General features: G+C 52.4%; 1 protein-coding gene and 1 pseudogene across 1 annotated transcript; both read left to right on the top strand.

The window, feature by feature from the left end:
• The first annotated feature begins 3594 nt into the window (after nucleotides 1-3594).
• Nucleotides 3595-26840, top strand: LOC101004814. Its single transcript, XM_031660374.1, has 25 exons — nucleotides 3595-3854; nucleotides 4018-4053; nucleotides 4241-4525; nucleotides 4673-4972; nucleotides 5424-5720; nucleotides 5965-6267; nucleotides 6595-6645; nucleotides 6933-6983; nucleotides 8030-8146; nucleotides 8464-8527; nucleotides 8610-8647; nucleotides 8920-8972; nucleotides 9854-10012; nucleotides 10091-10216; nucleotides 14812-15199; nucleotides 15335-15618; nucleotides 20689-20875; nucleotides 22222-22377; nucleotides 22542-22577; nucleotides 22760-23044; nucleotides 23190-23492; nucleotides 23936-24232; nucleotides 24480-24782; nucleotides 25087-25446; nucleotides 26346-26840. Exons 1-25 carry the CDS (start codon nucleotides 3821-3823, stop codon nucleotides 26498-26500), a joined length of 4668 nt encoding a protein of 1555 aa, XP_031516234.1. The 5' UTR covers nucleotides 3595-3820; the 3' UTR covers nucleotides 26501-26840.
• Nucleotides 14686-16264, top strand: LOC101001531 (annotated as a pseudogene).
• Nucleotides 26841-27572: the final 732 nt, after the last annotated feature.

Below are 27572 nucleotides of genomic sequence, written 5' to 3'. Positions count from 1 at the left end.
GCAAGTCTCCGTCTCAAAAAAAAAAAAGATTCAATCATCAAGAAATACAAACTCTGAGCCCTGCGTGGTGGCTCGTACCTGTAATCCCAGCACTTCGGGAGGTTGAGGTAGGTGGATCACCTGAGGTGGGGAGTTCGAGACCAGCCTGACCAACCTAGAGAAACCCCATCTCTACTAAACATACAAAATTAGCCAGGTGTGGTGGCGCATACCTGAAATTCCAGCTACTCAGGAGGCTGAGGCAGGAGAATCGCTTGAACGCAGGAGGAGGAGGTTGCAGTGAGCCGAGATCATGCCACTGCACTCCAGCCTGGGCAACAAGAGCGAAACTCTGTCTCAAAAAAAAAAAAAAAGAAAAGAAAAGAAATACAAACTCTGAATAGACCAATAACAAGTAACTAACAAGATTGAAGCCATAATAAAAAGTCTACCAGTAAAGCAGAGCCCAAGACCGGATGGTTTCACTGCTGAATTCTACCAAACATTTAAAGAACCGGTAACAATCCTACTGAAACTATTCAGAGAAAAGGAGGTGGGAAAACTTCCAAGGTCACTCTACAAGGCCAGTATTACCCTGATACCAAAAACAGACCAAGACAAATCAAGAAAATAAAACTACAAGTCAATGTCTGATGAATATCGGTGCAAATATGTTCAACAAAACACTAGCAAACTGAATTCAACAATACATTTAAAAAGATCATTCATCATGACCAAGCAGGATTTATCCCTGGGGTACAAGGATAATTTAACATACACAAATCAATCAGTGTGATACATCTTATCAACAGAACGAAGGACAAAAAGCATATGATCATTTCAGTTGATGCCAAAAAAGCATTTGATAAAAATCAACAAGCCTTAAAAAAAAAAAAAAAAACAAACAAACTGGGTGTGGCCAGACACAGTGGCTCACGCCTGTAATCCCAGAACTTTGGGAGGCCAAGGCAGGCAGATCACTAGAGGTCAAGAGTTTGAGACCAGCCTGGCCAACATGGTGAAACCCCATCTCTACTAAAAATACAAAAATTAGCTATGTGCTCGCTTGAACCCAGGAAGCTGTGGTTGCAGTGAGCTGAGATCGTACCACCACACTCTAGTCTAGGTGACAGACCGAGATTCTGTCTCAAAAACTGGGTGTAGAAGGAACATACCTCCACATCATAAAAGCCAAGCATGACAGATCCATAACTAGTATCATACTGAATAAAGAAAAACTGAAAGTATTTCCTCTAAGATCTTGAACATGACAAAGAATGCCCCCATTCACCACTGTTATTCAACATAATTCTGAAAGTTCTAGCTACAGCAATCAGACAAGAGAAAGAAATAAAGGGCATCAAATTGACAAGGAAGAAGTCAAATTATCCTTGTTTGCAGATGATATGGTTATTTTATTTTATTTTATTTATTTACTCTTATTGAGACAAAGTGTTGCTCTGTTGCCCAGGCTAGAGTACGGTGGCATAATTTCAGCTCACTGCAACCTCTACCTTCTGGGTTCAAGCGATTCTCCTGCCTCAGCCTCCTGAGTAGCTGGGATTACAGGCACCTACTACCACACTCGGCTAATTTTTGTATTTTTAGTAGAGACGGGATTTCACCATATTGGCCAGGCTGGTCTTGAACTCCTGACCTCGTGATCTGCCCACCTCAGCCTCCCAAAGTGCTGAGATTACAGGCATGAGCCACTGCGCCCGGCCAATATGATCTTATTTTTAATGGTATTAATTTAAGGTACAATTTTGCCTTCGCAATATCTGCCTAACTCATCTCAATACATACCCAGTTGTTTAAAAAATACCAATAAATAAACAGACACCTTTTTTGTTTAATATACCATTTGTTATTCATTCTTGTCGGGTGACTTTCCTCCCACACACCTGATCTTGCAAAAAGGATTTTTCCCAAGGCTGTCCCTGGCATCAGACCTCGTGATGGGGGATTGTGGCAGCTGCTCCTGTCTCACTGTCCCCAAAGTAGCATCAGCTCTGGTTTGTACCCAGGAGGGACAGGACTAATGCCAGCCTCACGTTCATATGTGGGACAGATGCTTCTGTCTGACAACAGTGGACTGAATCTGGTTTTGGGGGCTTTTTTCGTGTGTGTGTGTGTGTGTGTCTGTGTGTCTGTGTGTGTTTGTTTTTAGACAGTCTAGCTCTTGTTGACCAGGCTGGAGTACATGGCACGATCTCGGCTCACCGCAACCTCCGCCTCCTGGGTTCAAGCAATTCTCCTGCCTCAGCCTCCCAAGTAGCTGGGATTACAGGCGCTCGCCACCACGCCCAGCTAATTTTTTTGTATTTTTCGTAGAGACAGGGTTTCTCCATGTTGGTCAGGCTGGTCTCAAACTCCCGACCTCAGATGATCCGCCCACCTCAGCCTCCCAAAGTGCTGGGATTACAGGCATGAGCCACCACGCCCTGCGGCTGAATCTATTAAACACAAAAACAGGAGAGGCGGCCCCATGCTGATCTGCTGATCGCGGACTTCAGTCAGTGGGCGGAGATATCCCAGCTCCTGTCCACAAACAGCTTCATCTGGAGCCCCTACCCCCTCCCTGACTGTGAGGGGTTCCTCTTTTGTCCCACACAGAAGTGGAAATTTCCTCCCTAATGACCCCGGGATGGTCTTAGACACACGCTAGCTGTCAGCTTTCAACTCTGTTCTTTGATGTGCAACCTTCTCAAGTTAAAAAAAACTTTTCATTTCTTTTTCTGCACAAAACTTTCATAATCTACACATTTCAGATATATATATGTATGTATGTTTCGAGACAGGGTCCTGCTGTCTCACCCAGGCTGGAGTGCAGTGCTATGATCGTACCTCACTGCAGCGTGGACCACCCAGGCTCAGGCAATCTTCCCACCTCCGTCTCCCAAGTAGCTGGGACTGCAGTCGTGCACAAACACACCTGATTATTTCTTTTTTATTATAGGCAGACACGGGGTCTCACTACGTTCCCCAGGTTGGTCTTGAACTTCTGAGCTCAAGGGATCCTCCATCCTCAGCCTCCCTAGGCGCTCAGATTCCAGGGGTGGGCCACCGTGCCGGGAACTTCAAACATATTATAAGGAGCGTTTCTTGGTATTTGGAGCAGATGTGGGCCCTTGAGTGGGGGCATCAAACATCCTCCTCAACTACGGAGCTCAACGCCAGGATCCTCTCACACCCCAACCACTCTTGTCCTAACCTGGTCTGGAAATTCACCATGGCTGAGCCCCCTCCCATGTCCCAGGCACCACTGACCCCCATGTCCACTCTGAGAAGCTGAGGTCATGACCACAAGCTCCAAATAAACAAGGCTCAAGCAAAAGCCACTTTACTGTCTAAGGTCACATAATCAGCAGAAGTGGGAATAAAATTCAGCTCCCTCCTCCACCCCCTGAGTCAGATGACAAACCTGAGTAATTGTCCTGAAAACCTTGAACGTGATTGGAGGTACAGGGGGACGGCCAAGGACAAAGGGGCACTGAGGAGGCAGGAAGGATTCAGGGGTTCATTCCCAGAGAAGCGGGTTTTGCTGCTCTGCCCCAGCCCTTGGTGAGCTGAGCATAGGTCACTAGACAGTGGCTAGGGCTCAGGGCGACCCCATTTCTGTCTGAAATGTCTGCGGAGAGCCTGGAGGTCACCCCAGCCCCATCCCTGGGGAAATGAGAGCCAGGCTCTTGGGGAGGGCGGTTCCCCTTCCTGTTGCGGATGGGACAGCCTTGTGACAGGGAGAACCCAGCCTCCAGTCCACACTCTGCGTGTTTTTGTGTCCCGCCAGGCACTGTGGTCTCATCCGCCTGCACAGCTGAGTCCAGTGGGAGCTGACGCCATGACCCTCACCCTCCCAGTCCTGATGTGCCTCGGTGAGGTTTGAAGAGGGGAAAGGAAGGCCCCAGTCTTGGAGGGAACTCAGTCTAAAGCCAGACTCTGGTCTGTCAGAGAATCTGGTCTATCAGAGGCTCTGAGGGAGGAGAGGAACTCCTGAGGCTTCAGGGGGCAAATCTCTCACAGGGAACTCTCTTCCAGGGTTGAGTCTGGGCCCCAGGACCCACGTGCAGGCAGGTGAGTCTGTCCCCAGCTCTCCCAGGTCCCTCCTTCTCACTGGGGACAAGGGCCCAACCCCGGGCAGCTGGGGGTGGAGACTGCTGTTCTGGGCTGACTGATGGGGACATCTGGAGGGTCCTGGGGCTGGGAGCTAGTATCTGAGGGATGAGGATGTCTTGGGATCCAGCCTCTGATTCCATTCTAGGCACCCCCCTCAAACCCACCCTCTGGGCTGAGCCAGGCTCTGTGATCATAAGGGGGAGCCCCGTGACCCTCTGGTGTCAGGGGCCCCTGGAGACTCAGCAGTACCGTTTGGATCAGGAGGGACTCCAGTGGACCTGGGGGAGACAGAACCCACTGGAGCCTGGAGCCAAGGCCAAGTTCCACATTCGCTCCGTGGCGTACAGCACTGCAGGGCAATACCGCTGCTACTTTGAGACCCCTGCAGGCTGGTCAGAGCCCAGTGACCCCCTGGAGCTGGTGGTGACAGGTGAGAGGACACTCAGGGGTCCCAGCCCCAGGCTCTGTCCTCAGGAAGGGGGTCGGCTCTCAGGAGCGTCTCCCTCTCACAGCCCAGCCCTGGGGATGATGCGGGAGATGTGAGTCCCATTTAACACGGTGCCTCCTTCTCTCCTAGGATTCTATGCAGAGCCCACTCTCTTAGCCCTGCCCAGCCCTGTGGTGGCCTCAGGAGGGAATGTGACCCTCCAGTGTGATATACGGAACGGATTTCTCACGTTTGTTCTTGTTGAGGAAGAACAGAAGCTCCCCAGGACCCTGTATTCACAGAACCTCCCCAAAGGGCCATCCCAAGCCCTGTTCCCTGTGGGTCCCGTGACCCCCAGCTCCAGGTGGAGGTTCAGATGCTATTACTACTACAGGAAAAACCCTCAGGCGTGGTCGAACCCCAGCGACCCCCTGGAGATTCTGGTCCCAGGTGAAAAGGCCACCAGGCTTCTTTATATAATTCTGGGGAGCCAGATAGGTTGTTGGGAGTTTGGTTGATGACTGATCATGGCCAGGACCCCAGGAGGATGTGCTGATGGATGGGCTGAAGCTGTGAGGAAGACCCCATGGGGAGGCTCGATAGGGAAAGAGGAGCCTGAGTCACCCTCACCTGCAAAGGGGTCAACTCAGGAAGGCACTGGGTGTATCTGCTGCAATTTCCTGTCCCCCTGTGAGGAGAGGACAGACCAGACAGACAGTGGCCAGGAGCCAGGGAGACACTAGTGGTCTGGAATTTCTCCAAGACAGACCCGGTGAGAAGGAGCCCCTGGGATCCGAGACACAGAGCGTGAGAGACAGTGAGAGCTGCAGGGCGAGGACGGGAGAAGGAAGGGGCAGAGGAGGAACCAGCCCTCGGAGTCCCAACCCGTCTTTCCCTCCAGGCGTGTCTAGGAAGCCCTCCCTCCTGGCCCCGCAGGGCCCTGTGGTGGCCCGTGGAGGCAGCTTGACCCTGCAGTGTCGCTCTGATGTCGGCTACGACAGATTCGCTCTGTACCAGGAGGGGGGACATGTCCTCCTCCAGCGCCCTGGCCAGCAACCCCAGGCTGGGCTCTCCCAGGCCAACTTCACCCTGAGCCCTGTGAGCCGCTCCCACGGGGGCCAGTACAGATGCTACGGTGGACACAACCTCTCCCCTAAGTGGTCGGCCCCCAGTGACCCCCTGGACATCCTGATCGCAGGTGAGGAGCCCAGCGGGTTCAGTCAGGGACCCAGGCTCTGCACAGGCCCTGCCGGGGAATCCAGTTAGTGATGGCCGGGATGAGGGGTGGGGGCGTCCCAAGGGAGGGAGAGACAGACAGAGATGGGATGGGTGGGGAGGGGGAGACTCAGAGAAAACAGAGACACAGGCTCCTGGAGAGGCCTGGGGAGGTCTCAGCTCAGAATAAGGTGGGGCAGCCCCTCACCCATCCTTCTTCTCTCCAGAACTGATCCGTGACACACCCTCCGTCTCAGTGCGGCCGGGCCCCACGGTGGCCTCAGGAGAGAACGTGACCCTGTTGTGTCAATCATGGCACAACATAGACACTTTACTTTTGACCAAGGAGGGTGCGGCCCATCCCCCGCTGCGTCTAAAGTCAAAGTACCAGTCTTATACATACCAGGCTGAATTCCCCATGGGTCCTGTGACCTCAGCCCAGGGTGGAACCTACCGATGCTACAGCGCAGTCAGGTCCTACCCCTACCTGCTGTCAAGCCCTAGTTACCCCCTGGAGCTCGTGGTCTCAGGTGAGGACCCTGACCCTGTTCTGTCCGAGCTCAAAGGCTCAGCTCGGACCCTGCCCCCAGGAGAGCTCTGGGCTGGGATGGAGTCGGGGTTGGGGGGGTCGTGATGGGAGGCTCAGCCAGAGGGGGACTCACCCCTCAGAGGGGAGGAGGACAGTGGGGGCACCCCAGGCATGCCCACCCTTGGCCCCATCTCCTGGGACACAAAAGGTGAAAGGTAAGCAGAAGGAAGTTCCGGAGAAGCCACAGAGCAGGTGGAGGGAGGGGTCTCAGTGGAGGAGGGGACTGCAGCACCAAAGCTCCTCACTCCCTGCCTGTGCTTATTCCCAGGACCCTCTGGGGACCCCGGCCCCCCACCCACAGGCTCCACCCCCACACCTGGTGAGTCGCTGAGATCTGGGCTCAGAGGGAGCACGGCCTCCCCCAGGGCAGCCCTGAGTCTCCCGGAGGATCCCATTCCCCTCAAAGACTCAAGCACGAGCTTCCCTCCAGGGAGCCGGGCAGAGCCACAGGAGGGGCCACAGGCTCCCAGGGGCTCTGAGGCTGGGCCGGTGAGGGGCGGGGGGTCGAGGCAGAGGGAGGTGTTGGGGCCCAGCCTGGGGGAGGAGCAGCCGGGCTGACGTGGGGAACAAGGCCGCCCCAGCCCTCACCTTCCCATCCTGACCCAGCAGGCCCTGAGGACCAGCCCCTCACCCCCACGGGGTCGGACCCCCAGAGTGGTGAGTGGGGGCTCTGAGTGGGAGGTGGACGGGGTCCTGGGGAGGCAGGGGTGGGTTCTGTCCTAGGTTCAGGCTCCTCTGGAGGTGGTGACATGCACAAGCCCTTCCCCTGCCTGGGCCTCAGTTTCTCCAAGTGTAAAGGAGAGAGGCCTGCACAGGTGGGATTCTTCAGGGGCCTGTCCTGTCCCACCTGCAGCAGTGACGGAGACCTGGAGTGGAGGAGGGGAGCAGGGCCATGGTTTGGGGCATTCAGGCTCTTTCCCTGCATCTCCGGGGCTCGGCTCTGGTGCTGGGAACAAGGGCTGCAGGTCAGACTCCCGGGTTCACTTCCCAGCTCGGCTGCATCCCACCGTGGGGCCCCAGGCAGGTCAATTTTCTACTCCAAGTCAGGTTCAGCAGTTGTAAACGGACTCAGTCCCATCCAGCTCGTAGAACCGCTACGAGGCGTAAGTGAAATCTCGGGATCTGGCCCTGTACACAGTTCAGCAGGGACACAGCCCTCCTGCTACCCTCGGCCCTTCCCAGATACACACAGAGCCTCTATCCAGACAGGTGCTGCATGGGAGTGTGGGAACTCGGCAGAGCGGGAAGCGGACCTGGCTGAGCTGGGGGTGAGAGCAATGCAGGGTCCGTCCTGCACAGCCCACTCCTTCCCCCAGGTCCTGCTGTGCTGGGGAAGGGAGGGTGGTAAGGAGGACACCAGCCCCAGATGGAGACACTAGCACAGGCCTCTCCTGTCAGATGAAGAGACCCAGAGCAGGAAGCGGGTGTCCACCTGGTAGGGCAGCAGGAGAACAACTGGGGAAAACACAAGGTCCCGGGTTCCCTTCCCAGACCTGCTTCTTCCAGGCTGGGGGGCCTGGGGCAGGCGATTCCCCTCTCTGAGCCTCAGTTTGCTCCTCTGTGAATTGGGGGGTTGGCAATCCCATGTTGCACGACTGCTGTGAGGGTTGGAGCTCATGAAGGAAAGACCTAGCTCGCGCCTGCACACAGTAGGTGCTCACATCAATGACGTCATACCCATTCCTGACGTCATCACGCTCAAGGTCTGGGAAGGCACCTGGGGGTTGTGACCGGGGTCTCAGTGGCCTTCATCCTGCTGCTCTTCCTCCTCCTCTTCCTTCTCCTCCGACATCGGCATCAGAGCAAACACAGGACATCGGGTGAGTAGGGAATGGGGTGACCCGTGGGCTGACTGAGGGTGGGCTCAGGGCACCAGCTAAAGGGAACCCAAACACACAGGAAACTCAGCTTAGAAAAACTGCTCCAGAAATTCCCAGGTGAAACATCGAGAAAGAAGAGAATAAATGTGAGCATGCGTGGCAGTGCTTGATTCTTCTGATTTTACTTTAAATTTATGATGTATTTAAAACCTCAGGGCCAGTGGGCCTCCAGGTTTCTTTCTTTCTGCTCAAGTTGTGTGTACAGGGCAGCTGGTTCGAATTCTCCCAAGCCTGACACTCTGTCCATCTCTGCCCAGCCCATTTCTACCGTCCTGCAGGGGCTGCGGAGCCAGAGCCCAAGGGCCAGGTCCTGCGGAGGAGGTAATTCTGCCTGAAGACCCCAGACTCCCATCCGCCCGCACAGCCCCCTCACTGCCCCTCACACTCCCGTGTCCTCCCCCAGGGCCAGCCCAGTTGCTGACGCCCAGGAGGAAATTCTCAGTGAGTGACAAGAAAAGGGGGGCACCTGGGGTGGGCAAGGGGGCTCCAAAGTTTCTGTAGCAATGGGGGCATGAGCACAGGCTGGGAAGGGTCTGGGGCCAAGGGGAAGGTGGTCTGAACCCACACCTCGGGGTTGGGTGGGATGACCTCGGGGACATCACAGTTGCTCCCTGGATCTCGGCCACTCTAGTGGGAGCTCGGTAGGGGCCAGCAGGACTCAGAGCTCTCAGGGAACCTTCCCAGGAGACGAACCCCTTGCTCTGGCCCAGCAGATGCTGCCGTGAAGGACACACAGCCTGAGGACAGGGTGGAGCTGGACAGTCGGGTGAGACCCCGCCCCTGTTCCGGGCACCAAAGGCCTCCTGGTGCCAGATCTAATCCTGCAGGACTTCTCTGTCCTCTTCACCCGGTTCTCAGCATCATCGCAGTGGACCCCTCTTTGTCCAGCACGCTGCCTCCCGCCTGCTGTGACCTCACTCTCTCCTGCTGTCCTGGGACTTCGCGGGCCTCCTCCTGGGTCCCCTTCCCGCTCCTCCTCCTCTGTTTGGCGGTCTGGTGGTTAGAGCGCCCCCCAGGCCTCAGGAGGATGAGGAATAGATGAACCACCCCGGTCCCCTGGGCTCCCTTCATTCATTCATCCAGCGAGTGTTCCCAGGAGCTCACTGTGGATCAGGCTCCCTGTGGGAGCTGCAGACACAGCAGGGAGCAAAGCCACCCCCGCCTCCCGAGCTCACCTCGTGGTGGGAGACAAAATGCAACTACATGCACCATGTGCAGGAGTGCAGCGTGCTGTAAGAAACATAAACCAGGGAAAGGGCAGAGTGTGGGGCAGTGGGGCCAGTCTGAATGTAAGGCGAGGGCTCTCTGCTCAGCTGTCATCTGAGAAGCCTGGACGGAGGGGGCCACAGGATCCTCTAATGGACGAGCCCCTGCAGGCAGAGGAAACAGCCGTGCAAAGGTCCTGAGGCAGCAGCAAGCTCTTGCAGGAAGGTGGGCGTGAGGCTTCAGCCAAATGGGCAAGGTCAGAGTGAGGAGGAGAGGCCAGAACCACAGGGAGGGAGCGGCCAGACCCTCCACGGCCTTAGGGCATCCCTGAGATTCCATCAGGAAAGGGGTGTAATCGGATCACCCTGGGAACAGTGAGGAAAATTGACTCCAGGGGGGCAGGGGGACTCAAGGACACCCCCCACCAGTGTCTTTCTCCAGCAGAGACCACACGATGAAGACCCCCAGGCAGTGACATATGCCCGGGTGAAACACTCCAGACCTAGGAGAGAAATGGCCTCCCCTCCCTCCCCACTGTCCGAGGAATTCCTGGACACAAAGGACACACAGGTGGAAGAGGACAGGCAGATGGACACTCAGGCTGGTCCTTTCCTCTCCAGGCCCCCAGGCCTCCCCCACCCCACCACGCTCCTTCCCTCTCACTCTCCCCCACTGCAGGCTGCTGCATCTGAAGACCCCCAGGATGTGACCTACGCCCAGCTGCAGAGCTTGACCCTCAGACGGGAGGCAACTGAGCCTCCTCCATCCCAGGAAGGGGAACCTCCAGCTGAGCCCAGAGTCTTTTGAGACTCTGGCCATCCACTAGCCCATGGGGGACCCAGATCTTACACTCAACAGAAGGAGACTCAGGGACTCCAGAAGGCACGGGAGCTGCCACCAGTGGACACCAATGAACCCCAGCCAGCCTGGACCCCTAACAGAGACCACGAGGATATCCTGGGAACTTTGGGACTCACTCAATTCTGCAGTTAAAGATGACTAATATCCTTGCATTTTTGAAATAAAGCCACAGACTTCTTAATAAATCAATGAGCTGAGAAAACTAAAACAGAAATTAGAGATTGGTATAAATTGAATGATAATGTAAATATTACACATTAAATGATGAAATCGGAAAACTACAAATGAGTGAATGAATTAGAAAAGAATAAAACCTACGTAATTAATGACCTTGGCAATGATAGAATTTAGAAAAAGAACGACAAATTATTCCAAATGAAGGTGTGAGGAAGTGGACAAAAATAACAAGAGGAGTTACTAATGAGGACAAAACAACTACGTGAAAACTCAATGAAGCCAAAAAACTCATTCTTGAGAATGGTAATTACATTCACAAATCCTAGCCACAATAAGCAAGGAAAAAAGCAGGGGTCAGGCACACATTTCCATATGGGGGCGAAACAGCAGACAGCACCACAAATCTGACACATATTGCCTTTATTTTTTTCACTTTTAAGTACAGGGATACATGTGCAGGTTTGTTAGATAGATAAACTTGTGTCAAGGGGATTTGTTTTGTTTTTTTGTGTGTGGCTTTTTTTTTAATTTTTTTTGAGATGGAGTCTCGCTCTGTCACCAGGCTGGAGTGCAGTGGTGCAATCTCCACTTACTGCAAGCCCCACCTCCCAGGTTCACGCCATTCTCCTGCCTCAGCCTCCCAAGTAACTGGGACTACAGGTGCCCACCACCACACCTGGCTAATTTTTGTATTTTTAGTAGAGATGGGGTTTCACCATCTTGGCCTGGCTGGTCTTGAACTCCTGACCTTGTGATCCACCCTCCACGGTCTCCCAAAGTGGTGGGATTACTAGGCTGTTTTCCTGATCCTCTCCCTCATTTCTCCCTTCACCCGCAAATGCACCCCAGTGTCTGTTGTTCCCCTCTATGTGTCCATGTGTTCATATCCTTTAGCTCCCACTTATAAGTGAGAACATGCAGTATTTGGTTTTCTGTTCCTGCATTAGTGTCCCAAGGATGATGGCCTCCAGCTCCATCCTGCCCCCGCAAAGGACATGCTCTCATTCATTTTTATGGCTGCATAGTATTCCATAGTGCATATGTGCCACGTTTTCTTTATCCAGTCTGTCATTGATGGGCATTTGGGTTGATTCGATGTCTTTGCTATTGTGAATGGTGTTGGAATGACCATTTGCGTCCATGTGTCTTTATGGTAAAATGATTTATATTCATCTGAGTATATACTCCGAATTGGGATTGCTGGGTTGAAGGGTAGTTCTGCTGATAGCTCTTTGAGGAATCGCCATACTGCTTTCCACAATGGTTGAACTAATTTACACTCTCACCAATGGTGTATAAGTGTTCTCTTTTCTGTGCAATCCCACCAGCATCTGTTATTTTTTGACTTTTTAATAATAGCTATTCTGACTGGTGAAAGATGGTATCTCATTGTGGTTTTGATTTGCATTTCTCTAATGATCAATGATGTTGAGGTTTTTTCTGTATGCTTGTTGGAACATGTATGTCTTCTTTTGAAAAGTGTGTGTTTGTGTACTTTGCCCACATTTTAAGGGGGTTGTTTGTTTTTCTCTTGTAAATTTGCTTAAGTTCCTTATAGATGCTGGATATTAGACCTTTGTCAGATGCGTAGTTTATAAATACGTTTTCCCATTCTGTAGGTTGTCTGTTCACTCTGTTGATACAGACAACTGTGCAGGAGCTCCTAAGTTTACTTAGATCCCACTGGTGAATTTGTGCATTTGTTGTGATTGTTTTTGGTGTCTTTGTCATGGAATATTTGCCCATTCCTATGTCCAGGATAGTATTGCCTGGATTGTCTTCTAGGGATTTATGGTTTTGAGCTTTACATTTAAGTCTTTAATCTGTCTTGAATTAATTTTTGTGTATGGTATAAGGAAGGAGTCCAGTTGCAATCTTCTGCATATGGCTAACCAGTTATCCCAGCATCATTTATTGAATAGGGAGTCTTTTCCCCATTGCTTGTTTTTGTCAGCTTTGTCACAGATCAGATGGTCATAGATGTGTGGCCTTATTTCTGGGCACCCTATTCTGTTCCGTTGGTCTATATGCCTGCTTGTGTACCGGTGCCATGCCGTTTTGGTTACTGTAGCCTGGTAGTATAGTTTGAAGTCGGGTAATGTGATGCCCCCAGCTTTTTTCTTTTTGCTTCGGATTGCCTTGGCTATTCAGGCTCATTTTTGGTTCCATATGAATTTTATAATAGTTTTCTCTACTTCTGTGAAGAATGTTGTTGGTAGTTTGAGGGGAATGGCATTGAATCTGTACATTACTTTGGGCAGGATAGTCATCTTAATGATATTGATTCTTCTGATCCTTGAGTATGGGATGTTTTTCCGTTTGTTTGTGTCTCCTCTGATTTCTTTAAGGAGTGTTTTATAATTTCCATTGTAGAGATCTTTCATCTCCCCAGTTAGCTGTATTCCTAGTATTTTATTTTGTGTGTGTGTGACACTTGTGAATGGGATTGCCTTTCTTATTTGGCCCTCAGTTTGGCTGTTCTTGGTGTATTGAAATGCTAGTGAATTTGTACATAGATTTTGTATCCTGCAACGTTGCTAAAGTTGTTTATCAACTGGAGGAGCTTTTAGGCTGAACAATCAAGTTCTTTCAAATATCTGAAAAGCCTTTTCAAGAAGGATTACTACAAATAAGCACAGATAATGAAAACCACAATAAACATATAACTCTTCAAAGCCCAGACAATGAAGAACATTTACTAACATCAACACCATCAAGAAAAACATGACCTCGGCCAGGCGCGGTGGCTCACGCCTGTAATCCCAGCACTTTGGGAGGCCGAGGCGGGCGGATCACAAGGTCAGGAGATCGAGACCATCCTGGCTAACACGGTGAAACCCCGTCTCTACTAAAAAATATGCCAAGAAAATTAGCCGGCCGATGTGGCGGGCCTGTGGTCCCAGCTACCAGGAGGCTGAGGCAGGAGAATGGCGGGATCCCGGAGGCGGAGCCTGCAGTGAGCCGAGATCGCCACTTGGCATCGCACTCCAGCCCATGCATGAGCCGGTAGACTCCGGCCTCAAAAAAAAAAAAAAAAAAAAAAAAAAAAAAAGAAAACATGACCTCACTAAATGAGGTAAATAAGGCACCACGGACCAATCCTAGAGAAGCAAAAATATCTGACCTTTCAGACAAATAATTCAAAACAGTTTTGTTGAGGAATGTCAAAGACACTCGAGATAAAACAGAAAAGGAATTCAGAATTCTATCTTATAAATTTAACATAGAGATTAAAATAATTTTTAAAAATCAAGCAGAAAAATTCCAGAACTGAAAAAAATGCAATTGACATACTGAAGAATGCGTCAGAGGCCTTTAATAGCAGAATTGATCAAGCAGAAGAATAATTAGTGAAGACAGGTTATTTGAAAATACACAATCAGGATCAAGAAAATGAGGTGTATATATATATACACACATACATACATACACACAGACATACATATACACACACCATGGAATACTATGCAGCCATAAAAAAAGAATGAGATCATGTCCTTTGCAGGAATGTGGATGGAGCTGCAGGTCATTATCCTCAGAAAACTAACTCAAGAACAGAAAACTAAATACCTCATGTTCTCACCTATTAGTGAGAGCTAAATGATGAGAACATGTGGACACAGAGAGGAACAACACACAGCGGGACATATTGAAAGGTGGGGGTTGGAAGAAGGGAAAGGATCAAGAAAAATAACTAATGGGTACTAGGCTTAATATCTGGGTGACAAAATAATCTGCACAACAGTCAGAGCCTTGGCACTTGGGTCTGAACCTTGCTCAGAGTAGGAGTCTGCGCGAACATCAGTTAAGTTTCCAGAATGACTACCATCTTGACTTACATTTTTAAAACTCTTCCCACTACACGGCCGGGCATGGTGGCTCATGCCTGTAATCCCAGCACTTTGGGAGGCCAAGATGGGCAGATCATGAGCTCAGGAGATTGAGACCATCCTGGCTAACACGGTGAAACCCCGTCTCTAATAAAAATACAAAAAAAAAAATTAGCCAGGCGTGGTGGCGGGCACCTGTAGTCCCAGCTACTCAGGAGGCTGAGGCAGGAGAATGGCGTGAATCCAGGAGGTGAAGCTTGCAGTGAGCCGAGATTGCACCACTGCACTCCAGCCTGGGCAACAGAGAGAAATTCTGTCTCAAAAAAAAAAAAAGTAAAAAAATCTTCCCACTACATCAAAACAGGCCCTCAGATTTTTTAATTTTGTCTTCCAGTTATAAGACCTCTGAGCTGTTCCTCCAGCTGCGAGCTGCCCCAGAGAGAGAATCTGACCAGCACAGTTGATCACTTACACATAGATGACACTGGTTTCTGGATTGGCTCCTATATGGATGGATCATTGGATTTTTAGCTTTATCTGAAAGCCGTCCAGACCAAAATGAAGAAGACATTAGCCAAACCCAACATAAGGAATATTGTGGTGGTGGATGGTGTTCGCACTCCATTTTTGCTGTCAGGCACTTTACATAAAGATCTGACGCCACATGATTTGGCTAGAGCAGCATTTACGGGTTTGTTGCATCAGACCAGTGTCCACGAGGAAGTTGATTATATCATCTTTGGCACAGTTATTCAGGAAGTGAAAACAAGCAATGTGGCTAGAGAGGCTGCCCTTGGAACTGACTTCTCTGACAAGACTCCTGCTCACATTGTCACCATGGCTTGTATCTCTGCCAACCAAGTCATGACCACAGGTGTTGACTTGATTGCTTCCGGCCAGTGTGATGTGATCATGGCAGGTGGCGTCCAGCTGATGTCCGATGTCCCTATTCACCATTGAAGGAAAATGAGAAAACTGGTGCTTGCTCTCAATAAAACCAAAACTGTGGGCCGGCGACCGTCTTTAATCTCTAAATTCCGATTGAATTTCCTAGCACCTGAGCTCCCTGCGGTTGCCGAGTTCTCCACCGGTGAGACCATGGGTCACTCTGCAGACCAACAGGCCACCTCCTTTGCTGTTTCTTGGCTGGAACAGTATGAAGACGCACTGTGCTCTCCCAGTCTGGCCAAGAAGGCACAGGATGAAGGATTCCTTTCTGATGACGTACCATTCGAAGTACCAGGAAAAGATACAATTACCAAAGATAATGGCATCCATCCTTCCTCATTGGAGCAGACGGCCAAACTAAAACCTGCATTCATCAAGCCCTACGGCACAGTGACAGCTGAAATTCTTCTTTCTTGACTGCTGGCGCATCTGCAATGTTGATTATGGCAGAGGAAAAAGCTCTGGCCATGGGTTATAAGCCGAAGGCATATTTGAGGGATTTTATGTATGTGTCTCACGATCCAAAAGACCAACTATGACTCGGACTATGTATGCCACTCCAGAAGTTCTAGAACAGGCAGGAATAACCATGAATGATACTGATGCTTTTGAATTTCATGAAGCTGTCTCGGGTCAGATTTTGGCAAACGTTAGAGCCATGGATTCTGATTGGTTTTCACAAAACTACACCGGTAGAAAAACGAAGGTTGGGATTGCCTCCTTTGGAGAAGTTTAATAACTAGGGTGGATCTCTGCCCCTGGGACACCCGTTTGGAGCCACTGGCTGCAGGTTGGTCACAGCAGCTGCCAACAGATTACAGAAGGAAGGAGGTCAGTATGGCTTAGTGGCTGCCTGTGCAGCCGGAGGGCAGGCCCCTGCTATGATAGTGGAAACTTATCCAGAATAATAGATGCAGAAGAAATGACTGGAAGTTTCTGTGCAGCACTCACACTAGGCAACACTATTTCAGTGCATTCCGAAATGACATTTATAGCTCCTAGCTCCCTTTAGGAAAGCAATTCTTGTGGCCTTCTGTTAGACACTTTGCACTTAAGACTTGCCAGTGTTTCTGACCTTTTCAATAATCACAGTTTACTGCTCTTTCAGGGATTTCTAAGCCACCAGAATCTCACACAGAGATGTGTAGGTGGTTGGTTTTGGTCTCTGCTGTCACTAAAGACAAAATGACAGGATGCAATTGGGAAAGAGGTCAGCTGAGATTTGGAATCATTTTTGTAATATTTGCAAATTATATTTTTCCTATCTGTGTCCTAAAGATAAGTGTTCTCTATAAAATACAAACCAATGTGCCTAAATTAATTCTGGAAAAATAATTCAGAATCTAAACATCACTGAAAACTTACAGAAAATGCTTAGATACATAAATATCATGGTGGTCAACCTTAATAAAGTGGAGAAATATTGAAAAAAAAAGGCCTGGCACGGTGGCTCATACCTGTAATCCCAGCACTTTGGGAGACCAAGGCGGGTGGATCACAAGGTCAGGAGATGGAGACCATCCTGGCTAACACGATGAAACCCCGTCTCTACTAAAAACACAAAAAAAATAGCCAGGCGTGGTGGTGAACGCCTGTAGTCCCAGCAGCTACTCGGGAGGCTGAGGTGGGAGAGTGGCATGAACCCGGGAGGCAGAACTTGCAGTGAGCTGAGATCGCACCACTGCACTCCAGCCTAGGTGACAGAGTAGGCGACAGAGTGAGACTCTGTCTCTAAAAAAAAAAAAAAGAAAGAAAGAAAATAATAATAATAATAATCTACACAACAAACTGTCACAACACAGTTTACCTGTATAACAAACCTGCACATGTATCCCTGAACTTGAAACAAAAGTTAAAAGAAAAAGAAAAAATCCCATTAGGACATGAGCAAAAGGGCTGGGCGTGGTGGTTCATGCTTATAATCCCAACAGTTTGGGAGGCCAAGACGGGAGGATCTCCTGAGGTCAGGAGTTCAAGACCAGCCTGACCAACATGGTGAAACCCCGTCTCTACCATTAATACAAAAATTAGTTGGGTGTGGTGGCAGATGCCTGTAATCCCAGCTGGGGACAGAGTCACCTGCCTGCGTGCAGGTCCTGGGGCCCCGACTCAGCCCTGAAAGAGAGTTCCCTGTAAGAGATTTGTCCCCCTGGGAGCCTGAGCAGGCCTTCCCATCGTGGGAGTACCTGGAACTACAAGTATGCACCACCACACCCAGTTATTTTTTGTCTTTTTAGTATGCATGGAGTTTCACCATGTTGCCCAGCTGGTCTCGAACTCCTGGGCTCCAGCGATCTGTCTACCTCGGCCTCCCAGAGTGCTGGGAAAATAGGCATGAGCCATGGCAGGCAGCCAATCATAGCACTTGTTATCATTAGGATGATTCCTCTTTCTTCTCATTCTTGGACACACACCTCCCAGCATCTCATCTGTCAGAGAGGGTTTCTACCAGGGCTGTACTGGGAGTTAGGCTTGAAAAGGGGAGGAAGGCACCACCTGCCTGGGTCTCGAGAGTCTGCTCCGGGCTGTAACCAGCAGGGGAGGGTCCGGTGTGAACCTCATGTCTGACAAGTCTACAGTGAATCTGTATCACACACACATGGAGGAGGCAGCTCAGGGCTGACCATGAACCTCAGTCAATGGGCAGAGATATCCCAGTGCTATCCACAAACACAGGGGAGGAGGAGCCACAACGTCCCACTTTCACCCAAAACCCCGACCCCTCCCTGACTGTGAGGGCCCTGGGGTTCTCCTCTGTCTCATACAGAAGTAGAAACGTGCCCCTTAGTGACCCCCTGACATTGCAAGTCACCAGCAGCCACTCGGCTCTGAGCTTGCTGCTTCCTGAGGTTCCCTGCCGGTGTCAGGAAGTTTCATTTCTCATTTCCTTCTAGGGCTGCGTATTTCAGAAACATTATGTATTAGTCGGGGTTCTCTAGAGGGGCAGAACTAATGGGATAGATGTACGTATAAAGGGGAGTTGATTAAGGAGTATTGATTCACGCGATCACAAGGTGAGGTGTCACAATAGACCGTCTGCAAGCTGAGGAGCGAGGAAGCCCTTCCAAGTCCGAAAACCTCAGAGGCTGAGAAGTTGACAGTGCAGCCTGGGCGGCAGAGCGAGACCTTGTCTCAAAAAAAAAAATATATATATATATATATATATATGTGTGTGTGTGTGTGTGTGTATGTGTGGGTGTATATATATATACACACATATATGAGTGTGTTTCTCAAGTCTCCCTTCTTTCCCCAAGTCGCATGTACAGGGTGCGTGGTCTCTAAGGTTCCCAGGGCTGAGAGATCTATCCTTCCTTCACCCAGCCCAGAAAAAGGCTGATGTCCAACACCCTGCAGGGGCTGTGGAGCCAGAGCCCAGAGACAGAGGCCTTCAGAGGAGGTAATTCTGCCCAAAGACCCCAGACTCCCACACTCCCCACCAACCACACTCTCTGTCCTCCCCAAGGTCCAGCCCAGCTGCTGACATCCAGAAGAAAACCTCAGTGAGAGGAAGAGGGGGTGCACCTGGGGTGCAGATGGGGGCCCTGCAGTTTCAGTGGTAACAGGAAGGGGCTGGGAAGGGGCTGGGGCTCAGGGGAACAGACACTGCCATGAAGGACCCACAGCCCAGGACGGGGTGGAGCTGGACAGTCAGTGTGAGAAACACACTCACCCTTGAAAACCCAAAGAATGCACTCAGAGGCACGGGCAACAGCAAAAGCGAGACTTTTTTTTTTTTTTTTTTTTGAGACGGAGTCTCGCTCTGTAGCCCAGGCTGGAGTGCAGTGGCCGGATCTCAGCTCACTGCAAGCTCCGCCTCCCGGGTTTACACCATTCTCCTGCCTCAGCCTCCCGAGTAGGTGGGACTACAGGCGCCCGCCACCTCGCCCGGCTAGTTTTTTGTATTTTTTTAGTAGAGAAGGGGTTTCACCGTGTTAGCCAGGATGGTCTCGATCTCCTGACCTCGTGATCTGCCTGCCTCGCCTCCCAGAGTGCTGGGATTACAGGTGTGAGCCACCGCGCCCGGCCTGAAAGTGAGACTTTTAATAGGGTCTTGCGAGATTGGGCGTCTGCTAGGCAGGCACACCTGGGGCAGTCACAGCAGGTAATTTATCTCCTAGCACGCAAGTCCCTCCCCCACTTCCTCACTGGTCCAGTATTATGAGGTTACAATCTTCCCAGACTTCCCCTGAGTTTCATTATCCCCCTTATAAGGTTATATACCTCGTCCCCTTCCCCGCTTAACTTGTAATTTCCCAGTAACGAAACTTTTTTCCCTTTTATGGGCTGACCCTCCGCTCTACATTCTGTTCATTTATTGTGATTTGCTGGGAGCATGAGCCCTGCGGTTTGTTAAATCCACAGACTGGCTGCCAGTGCTGAGAAGGTCCATGCTTTGAAAATGGACCATTTAAAATGTGTTCTCACAAATCCCCTCCTCCTTTTTATTTACTTCCTTTGGTCTCATTTTCATTTGAACCCTTCTAGGGCTTGAATTGCTTTAGAAGTTGTTTACTTTTTCTATTTTATTTTTATTTTTTTGAAACAGAGTCTTGCTGTGTGGCCCAGGCTGGAGTGCAGTGGCGCCATCTCAGCTCACTGCAACCTCCGCCCCCTGGGTTCCAGCGATTCGCCTGCCTCAGCCTCCCGAGTAGCTGGGATTACAGATGTGCACCACCATACCCGGCTAATTGTTTTTGTATTTTTAGGAGAGACGGGGTTTCACCATGTTGGCCAGGCCAGGTCTCAAACTCCTGACCTCAGGTGATCCACCCACCTTGGCCTCCCAAAGTGCTGGGATTACAGGCATGAGCTACCGCGCCCGGTCAGATTTTTCACTTTATGACTACATAGTAGGTGTATATATTTATTAAATTACTTTTCAATGATATTAATTCAATTTGCTATTTTTCAGCTTCACAATGTCTGTCTAATGTATTTCACCAGCTGCCTATATTTTCCTCATATGATTGTCATTCCTGTGGGGCGGCTCTCCTCCCGCGCACCTGGCCTTTCACAAAGGGTTTCTCCCAGGGCTGTCCAGGCATCAGCCTGATGAAGGGGATTGTTGCCGCTGCTCCTGCCCCACTCTCCCAAACTTAGCGTCAGCTCAAGATTGTGCCCAACAGGGATGGGACCAACGCCAGCCTCACACTCACCTGTGGGGCAGACGCCCATGTCTGAGCACCGTGGATTGAATCTGTTTCTCACACACAGGGGAGGGGCTGAGAGGTGAGCGTGGACTCCAGTGAGTGAGCAGAGACCCCCCAGCACCTGTCCACACACACAGGGGAGGGGGAGCCACAGCTTCCAGCCCCACCCAGAGCCCTGACCCCTCCCTGCCTGGGAGGACCCGGGGTTCCTCTTCTGTCCCACACGGAGGTGGGAACCTCCACCCTAATGACCCTGGGTTGTCCCAGACACCTGTGGCCACTCAGCTCTGAACTCTGTTCATTGCAGGGGACACATCTCAACGATGGGAACTTTTCTTTCTCTTTCTGTGCCTGTGGCTGTGGTGATCTGCGTATTACAGACGTGTCACAAGGAGCATTTCTTGGTATTTGGAGCCGATGTCGGCTCTTCTTGAGTGTCGTCATCCTCCCCGGACTGTGGAACCCCAAGACCAGGATCCTCTCGTCCACCCTCGGTCTGAACTTCTGGTCTGGACTGGGATCTCTCCGTCCCACCCTCGGTCCTGAACTGAGTCTGGACCCAGGATCCTCTCCCGTCCACCCTCGGTCTGGGTACAGGAAATTCACCACGGCTGAGCCTCCTGTGTCCTGGGCACCACTGATCCCACAGCCACTGTGATGAGTGGGGTTCATGACAACAGGCTCAGAAGTGACATTAATGTCCAAGGTCACGTAAACCCTGGATGATAATCAGGAATTAATAATTAATTAATAATAATAGGCGGTGTGATGGCTCCGCCTGTAATCCCAGCACTTTGGGAGGGGCCGAGAGGCCGGATCCTGAGTCAGGAGGTCGAGACCACGGTGAGCCCCGTCTCTACTAAAAATACAAAAATTAGCCAGCGGTAGCCCGGTTGTAGAGGCCTGTGATCCCCAGCTACCGGGGAGGGGCTGAGGCAGGAGAATGCGTGAACCGGGAGGCCGGGCTGCAGTTAGGCACGAGATCCCGCCACTGCACTTTTAACCCTAGGCGACAAATGAGACTCTATGCAAAAAAAAAATAATAATAATAATAATAATAATATAAATTATTATAAATAATTATTATTATAAATAATAATAATTAATAATCAGCTCCCCTCCCCCAGAATCAGATTACAGATTACAATGAAACATACACATATAATTTCTCTTTATCCCCTTTTATAATTTCTTTTTTATCCCTATATATAATTTCTCTTTTATCCCTATTTCTCCTTTTCAGACAGGATCTTGCTGTGTCGCCCAGGTTGGAATGCCGAGGGGTGACACAGCTCCCTGCAGCCTCCGCCTCCTGGGCCCAAGTGATCCTCCCACCTCAGCCTCCCGAGTAGCAGGGACCACAGGCACGAGCTTCCATGCCCAACTCACTTTTTTCTTTTCTGTAGAGACAGGATCGCAGTATGTTGCCCAGGATGGTCTGAAGCTCCTGGCCTCAAGCCATCACCCACCTCAGCCTCCTGAAGTGCTGGGATTCCAGGCGTGAGCCACCACGGTAGACCCTGCATTTCTCCTCTGTGCTCACTGCCACACGCAGCTCAGCCTGGGCTGCACAGCCAGGTGTCAGGTGCGTCTCTGCTGACCTGAGTCTGCCTGCAGCATGGACCTGCATCTTCCCTGAAGCATCTCCAGGGCTGGAGAGACGACTGCCATGGTAAGGACCCCGCAATGCTGAGCCGATGGACGGGCTGAAGGAGGGAGGGAGACCCCATTTCTGTCTGAAATGTCTGCAGAGAGCCTGGTGCCCGCCCCCACCTCAGCCCTGGGGAAATGAGAGCTAGGCTCCGGGGGAGGGCAGTTCCCCTTCCTGTGGGCTGAGGATGAGACAACCCCATGACAAGAAGGACCCAGCCTCCGAGCGGCCACACCCTGTGTGTGTCTCTGTCCTGCCAGCACCGAGGGTTCATCCATCTGCAGAGCCCGGGGTCGCTGGGAGGAGACGCCATGACCCCCACCCTCACAGCCCTGCTCTGCCTCGGTGAGATTTCAAGATGGGGAGGGGGAGATCCGAGTCTTGGAGGGACCCCACCCCACACACAAGCCCTGGTTCATCAGGAGTCCTCAAAAACTCAGGAGGCACCAGGGTGAGGAGGGTCTGCTCAGGCTTCAGGGGCAAATCCCTCACAGGGAACTCTCTTCCAGGGCTGAGTCTGGACACCAGGACCCACGTGCAGGCAGGTGAGTGTGTCCCCAGCTGTCCCAGGTCCCTCCTCCTCACTAGGGACAGGGGCCACACATGGGCAGCTGGGGGAGGAGACCGCAGTTCTGGGTGACTGATGGCGATGATGGGGGGTCCTGGGGCTGGGAGCTGGGATCTGAGTGTGGGGATGTCTTGGGATCCAGCCTCTGATTTCTTCCAGGGCCCCTCCCCAAACCCACCCTCTGGGCTGAGCCAGACTCTGTGATCATCCGGGGGAGCCCCGTGACCATTTGGTGTCGGGGGAACCTGGAGGCCCAGGAGTACCGACTGGATAAAGAGGGAAGCCCAGAGCCCTGGGATGCGCAGAAACCACTGGAGCCCAAGAACAAGGCCAGATTCTCCATCCCATACATGACAGAGCGCCATGCAGGGAGATTTCGCTGTTACTATCTCAGCCCTGAAGGCCGGTCAGAGCGCAGTGACCCCCTGGAGCTGGTGGTGACAGGTGAGAGGACACTCAGGGGTCCCAGCCCCAGGCTCTGCCCTCAGGAAGGGGGTCGGCTCTCAGGGGCGTCTCCCTCTCACAGCCCAGCCCTGGGGATGATGCGGGAGGTGGGAGCCCATTTACACGGTGCCTCCTTCTCTCCTAGGATTCTACAACAAACCCACCCTCTCAGTCCTGCCCAGCCCTGTGGTGGCCTCAGGAGGGAACGTGACCCTCCGATGTGGCTCACAGCGGGGATATCACCATTTTGTTCTGATTGAGGAAGGAGAACACAGGCTCCCCCAGACCCTGGACTCACAGCAGCTCCACAGTGGGTGGTTCCAGGCCCTGTTCCCTGTGGGCCCTGTGACCACCAGCCACAGGTGGACGTTCAGATGCTATGGATACTACAGGAACACCCCCCAGGTGTGGTCCCACCCCAGTGACCCCCTGGAGATTCTGGCCTCAGGTGAGGGACCACGGCCTTCTCTAATCCACTTTCGGGGCAGCTGACAGGCTTGGGGAGTTTGGCTGGTGACTGACTCTGGAAAGGACCCAGAGTGATGTGTGGATGGACGGGCTGCAGGCGTGAGGGAGACCCCATGGGGAGGCTCTGACATGGGAGGAGGAGGCCTCAGCCACCCTCACCTGGAAGGGGAGGACTCCGGAAGGCACCGGTGTGTTTGCTGTGAGGTCCCGGCTCTCAGGGAGAGGAGGAAGGATCAGGCACAGGGGCCAGGGCTAGGGAGACCCCACTCCTCGGAAATGACTCCAAGACAGCCCCGGGTGAGAAGGAGGCCCTGGGGTCAGAGACTCAGAGTGAGAGACAGTGAGACCTGCAGGGCCAGGACGGGAGAAGGAAGGGGCGTGGGAGGAACCAGCCCTCTGAGTCCCGGCTCCTCTTTCCTCCAGGCGTGTCTAGGAAGCCCTCCCTCCTGACCCTGCAGGGCCCTGTCGTGGCCCCTGGAGAGACCCTGACCCTCCAGTGTGGCTCTAACGTCGGCTACGACAGATTTGCTCTGTACAAGGAGGGGGAACGTGACTTCCTCCAGCGCCCTGGCCAGCAGCCCCAGGCTGGGCTCTCCCAGGCCAACTTCACCCTGGGCCCTGTGAGGGGCTCCCACGGGGGCCAGTACAGATGCTACGGTGCACACAACCTCTCCTCCGAGTGGTCGGCCCCCAGTGACCCCCTGGACATCCTGATCTCAGGTGAGGAGCCCTGTGGGTTCAGTCAGGGACCCAGGCTCTGCACAGGCCCTGCCAGCGGAGCCAAGGTGGTGATGGCCGGGATGAGGGGTGGGGGCACCAATGGAGGGAGAGACAGAGACAGGGGATAGGGGGAGGGGGAGACTCAGAGAAAACAGAGACAGAGAGACTGAGGGTTCCAGAGAGAGGCCTGGGGAGGTATCAGCTCAGAACAAGGTGGGAGCCCCTCACCCATCCTTCTTCTCTCCAGAACAGTTCTATGATGTGGTCTCCCTCTCGGTGCAGCCGGGCCCCACGGTGACCTCAGGAGAGAACATGACCCTGCTGTGTCAGTCACGGGGGCAGTTCCACACTTTCCTTCTGACCAAGGAGGGGGCAGCCCATCCCCCGCTGCATCTGAGATCAAAGTACCGAGCTCATAAGTACCAGGCTGAATTCCCCATGGGTCCTGTGACCTCAGCCCACGCGGGGACCTACAGGTGCTACAGCTCACTCAGCTCCAACCCCCACCTGCTGTCTGTCCCCAGTGACCCCCTGGAGCTCGTGGTCTCAGGTGAGGACCCTGATCCTGTCCTGTCTGAGCTCAAAGGCTCAGCTCAGGCCCAGGCCCCCGGAGATCTCAGCTGGGATGGAGTGAGGGAGGCTTAGCCAAAAGGGACGCAGCCCTCAGAGGGGAGAGGCCAACAGGGGTTCTCCTAGGCATGGCCACCCGTTCTCCTTGCCTGGCATGCAGAAGGTACCAGGTGGGCAGAGAAATGGTTCCGGAGATCCACTGGGCGGATGCAGGAGAGTGGGAGTGGAAGGCTGCACTCCATGGACGGCCCCAGCCCCTCACCCGCCTCCTGTGCTCCTTGCAGGACCCTCTGGAGGCTCCAGCCCCCCACCCACAGGGCCACGCTCCACCCCTGGTGAGTCACTGAGGCCTCTTGGGGAACGCAGCCTCCCCCAGGGCAGTCTGAGTCTCCCGAAGGATCCCATTCCCCTCCCCTCAAGGACAGGCTTGTGTCCCAGGGACTCTGAGGCTGGGCTGGTGAGGAGTGGGGGGTTCAAGGCAGAGGGAGGTGTTGGGGCCCAGCCTGGGGAAAAGCAGCTGGGTTCATGTGGGGAGCAAGGCAGCCCCAGCCCTCACCTCCCTGTCCTGACCCCAGAGGTCTTGAGGACCAGCCCCTCAACCCCTCAGGGTCAGGCGAGTGACCTCCTGGAGCTCGTGGTCTCAGGTGAGGGCCCTGACCCTGTCTCCTCTGAGCTCAAAGGCTCAGCTCAGGCTCTGCACCCAGGAGAGCTCTGGGACACTAGAAAACAGGGGAGTGAAGGGGGAGAATCCAGCCCATGGGAGGGGAGAAATAGACGGGGACCTCCCACCCCTGGCTCCCACCCCTGAAGTCCCAGCAGGGTAAAGAGCAGGGAGGGCTGGGAGGACACAGGGGTGAACCTTGGAGGAGATGAAATTAGACTGAGGGTTGAAGACGGAGGCTCCACCCGCTCCCCTCCTCATGTCTCCACCTCAGAATCAGAGCTCTGGGTCCCAACCCCCAGCAGACGCCCTCCTGGAGGGAGAAGAATTCAGGTGCCACCTGACCCTCTCCTTGTCTCCCCTGGCAGCCTCCCCAGCACTCAGCGCACACCTGAGCCTCACAGGGACCCGCACCTGCTCCTGCAGCACCTCAGGGACTGTGCACGGCTCCTCTTCTGTGCCACTCACCACATTTTTATTTGGGTTTTTAATTTCGTACTGGCCTTTCTGTCGAAGTAGATTTGCAGCATCGCCTGTTTTTCATTCTCACCCAGTTCTGTAACAGCCCTGATCTTACGCACTCCCTAGGTTTGGTAAACCTCAGATAGAAATGTGGACTTCCCTTGTTCTGGACGTTTGCTATGGAGGGGGTAGGGCTTATCTTTTAAGAAAAAGTCAAGTGACTGGCACTACTCCCTGAAACCCTACAGTACTGTCCAGCTCTCAGAGGGGGGGAGAGAGAGACAGAGACAGAGACAGAGACAGAGACAGAGACATGCTGGGGCCGCCCTTTCCTGGGCAGTTCATCCTGGCCTAGTCTCAATCCACCAAAGCCCTGAAGCTCAGCTCCCCTCCTCCTCTGCCTTCCCCTCCACCCCACAGACAAGCGGTCATTCCTCTCTGAAGAACAGGCTGAGACCTTTCTGGGACCGGCTCTTTCTGGAGCCTCTGATGCTCCCTGTCTGGGTCTCCACGCGCCTCCTTCCTGGCTCTTTTTCCTACTGAGGAATCAGCTTCAGTGTCACCTCCAAGTGTGACCTTCACTGATGACACAGCTCAGCCCAGACCTGCCTGCTTCTCATCAACGTCAAGTAATCAACCTACACCATGCAGCTGAACTCCCTCTCTTTCACCATCTCTGCACATACACATATGTGTGTCACACCGACATCTTATGTGATATTAAAACCTAGTTATCTGTATATGTATACAGATAATATATACTCATACATAAATATAGATCTCTACCCGTACATCTAAAACTATCCCTGTGACTGGTAAATTTCCACTATTGTGGTTTCCGATGTTTGTTCAGATGTTTGTTCAGAAAGCAGAGAGAGCTTTTAGGGCCCACCATATATATAACATAGATTTCTATTTGTGTTTGTGTTTTTCGGTGTATCACATTCTACCTGTTGCTGCCCATATGAATAATTAGCTACCTAGAGATTAAATGGAAGGTGAAACCTCAGGGGTAGTGGCTGAGCTGGAGTGAAAAGGAGGCAGCCCCAGACTTTCACCGCTTTGTGCTCCTGATATTCAGGAGCTCCTGATGACCAACCCTTCATCCACGCAGCCTGGGTCCTCCACTGGTGGATCTGTGAAACTCTCATCTCGGGGGGAATCGGCTTACGTGCTCCTGTGTCCCAGGCTGCACAGACAGCACACAGGGCTCAGTGACCTCTGTACTGGGGACTTTCCTTGCAGATCCTGAGCCCTCGAGGTGCAAGAAAACTCTCCCCCAGATGACTCAGGAGCAATGTTTAAATTCACAGAACACAGGAAAACTGAACTAGTTCCGTGAGGAGACTGGAGGGAACCCTGCTCCAGGAGAGGGAGGATTTATTGAGGAACTCTGTAAAAGCCACGTCATGAGGCCTGGAAGAATAAGAACGCAGAGCTCAGGGGAGAGGCTGGCTCAGGGCTCTCCTGCTCTGTTTTCATTCTCAGGAGGAGCTGAGACCCTCAGCCCATCACAAAACAAGTCAGACCCCAAGACTGATGAGTGAGGAGATGCTCTGAGTTATGGGACTGGCACAGAGGGTCAGGGTCTGTCAACAGGAGATGGGGGACGTGTGCTGGGTGGGCATCCAGGGGTCCTGGGTGATG

The sequence above is a fragment of the Papio anubis genome, chromosome 20 (assembly GCF_008728515.1).
Source record: "Papio anubis isolate 15944 chromosome 20, Panubis1.0, whole genome shotgun sequence".
NCBI lineage: Eukaryota > Metazoa > Chordata > Mammalia > Primates > Cercopithecidae > Papio > Papio anubis.
Note: the sequence above shows the minus strand (reverse complement) of the source record. Positions and strands in the feature narration are given on the sequence as shown.

Bases quoted from the DNA above. Each gene is read 5' to 3' on its own strand.
- LOC101004814 (XM_031660374.1), top strand. From the start codon at position 3,821: ATGACCCTCACCCTCCCAGTCCTGATGTGCCTCG. The intron at 5,721-5,964 runs GTGAGGAGCCCA...TCTTCTCTCCAG, and splicing joins CCTGGACATCCTGATCGCAG to AACTGATCCGTGACACACCC. The intron at 15,619-20,688 runs GTGACAGCTGAA...TGTTCATTGCAG, and splicing joins TCATCAAGCCCTACGGCACA to GGGACACATCTCAACGATGG.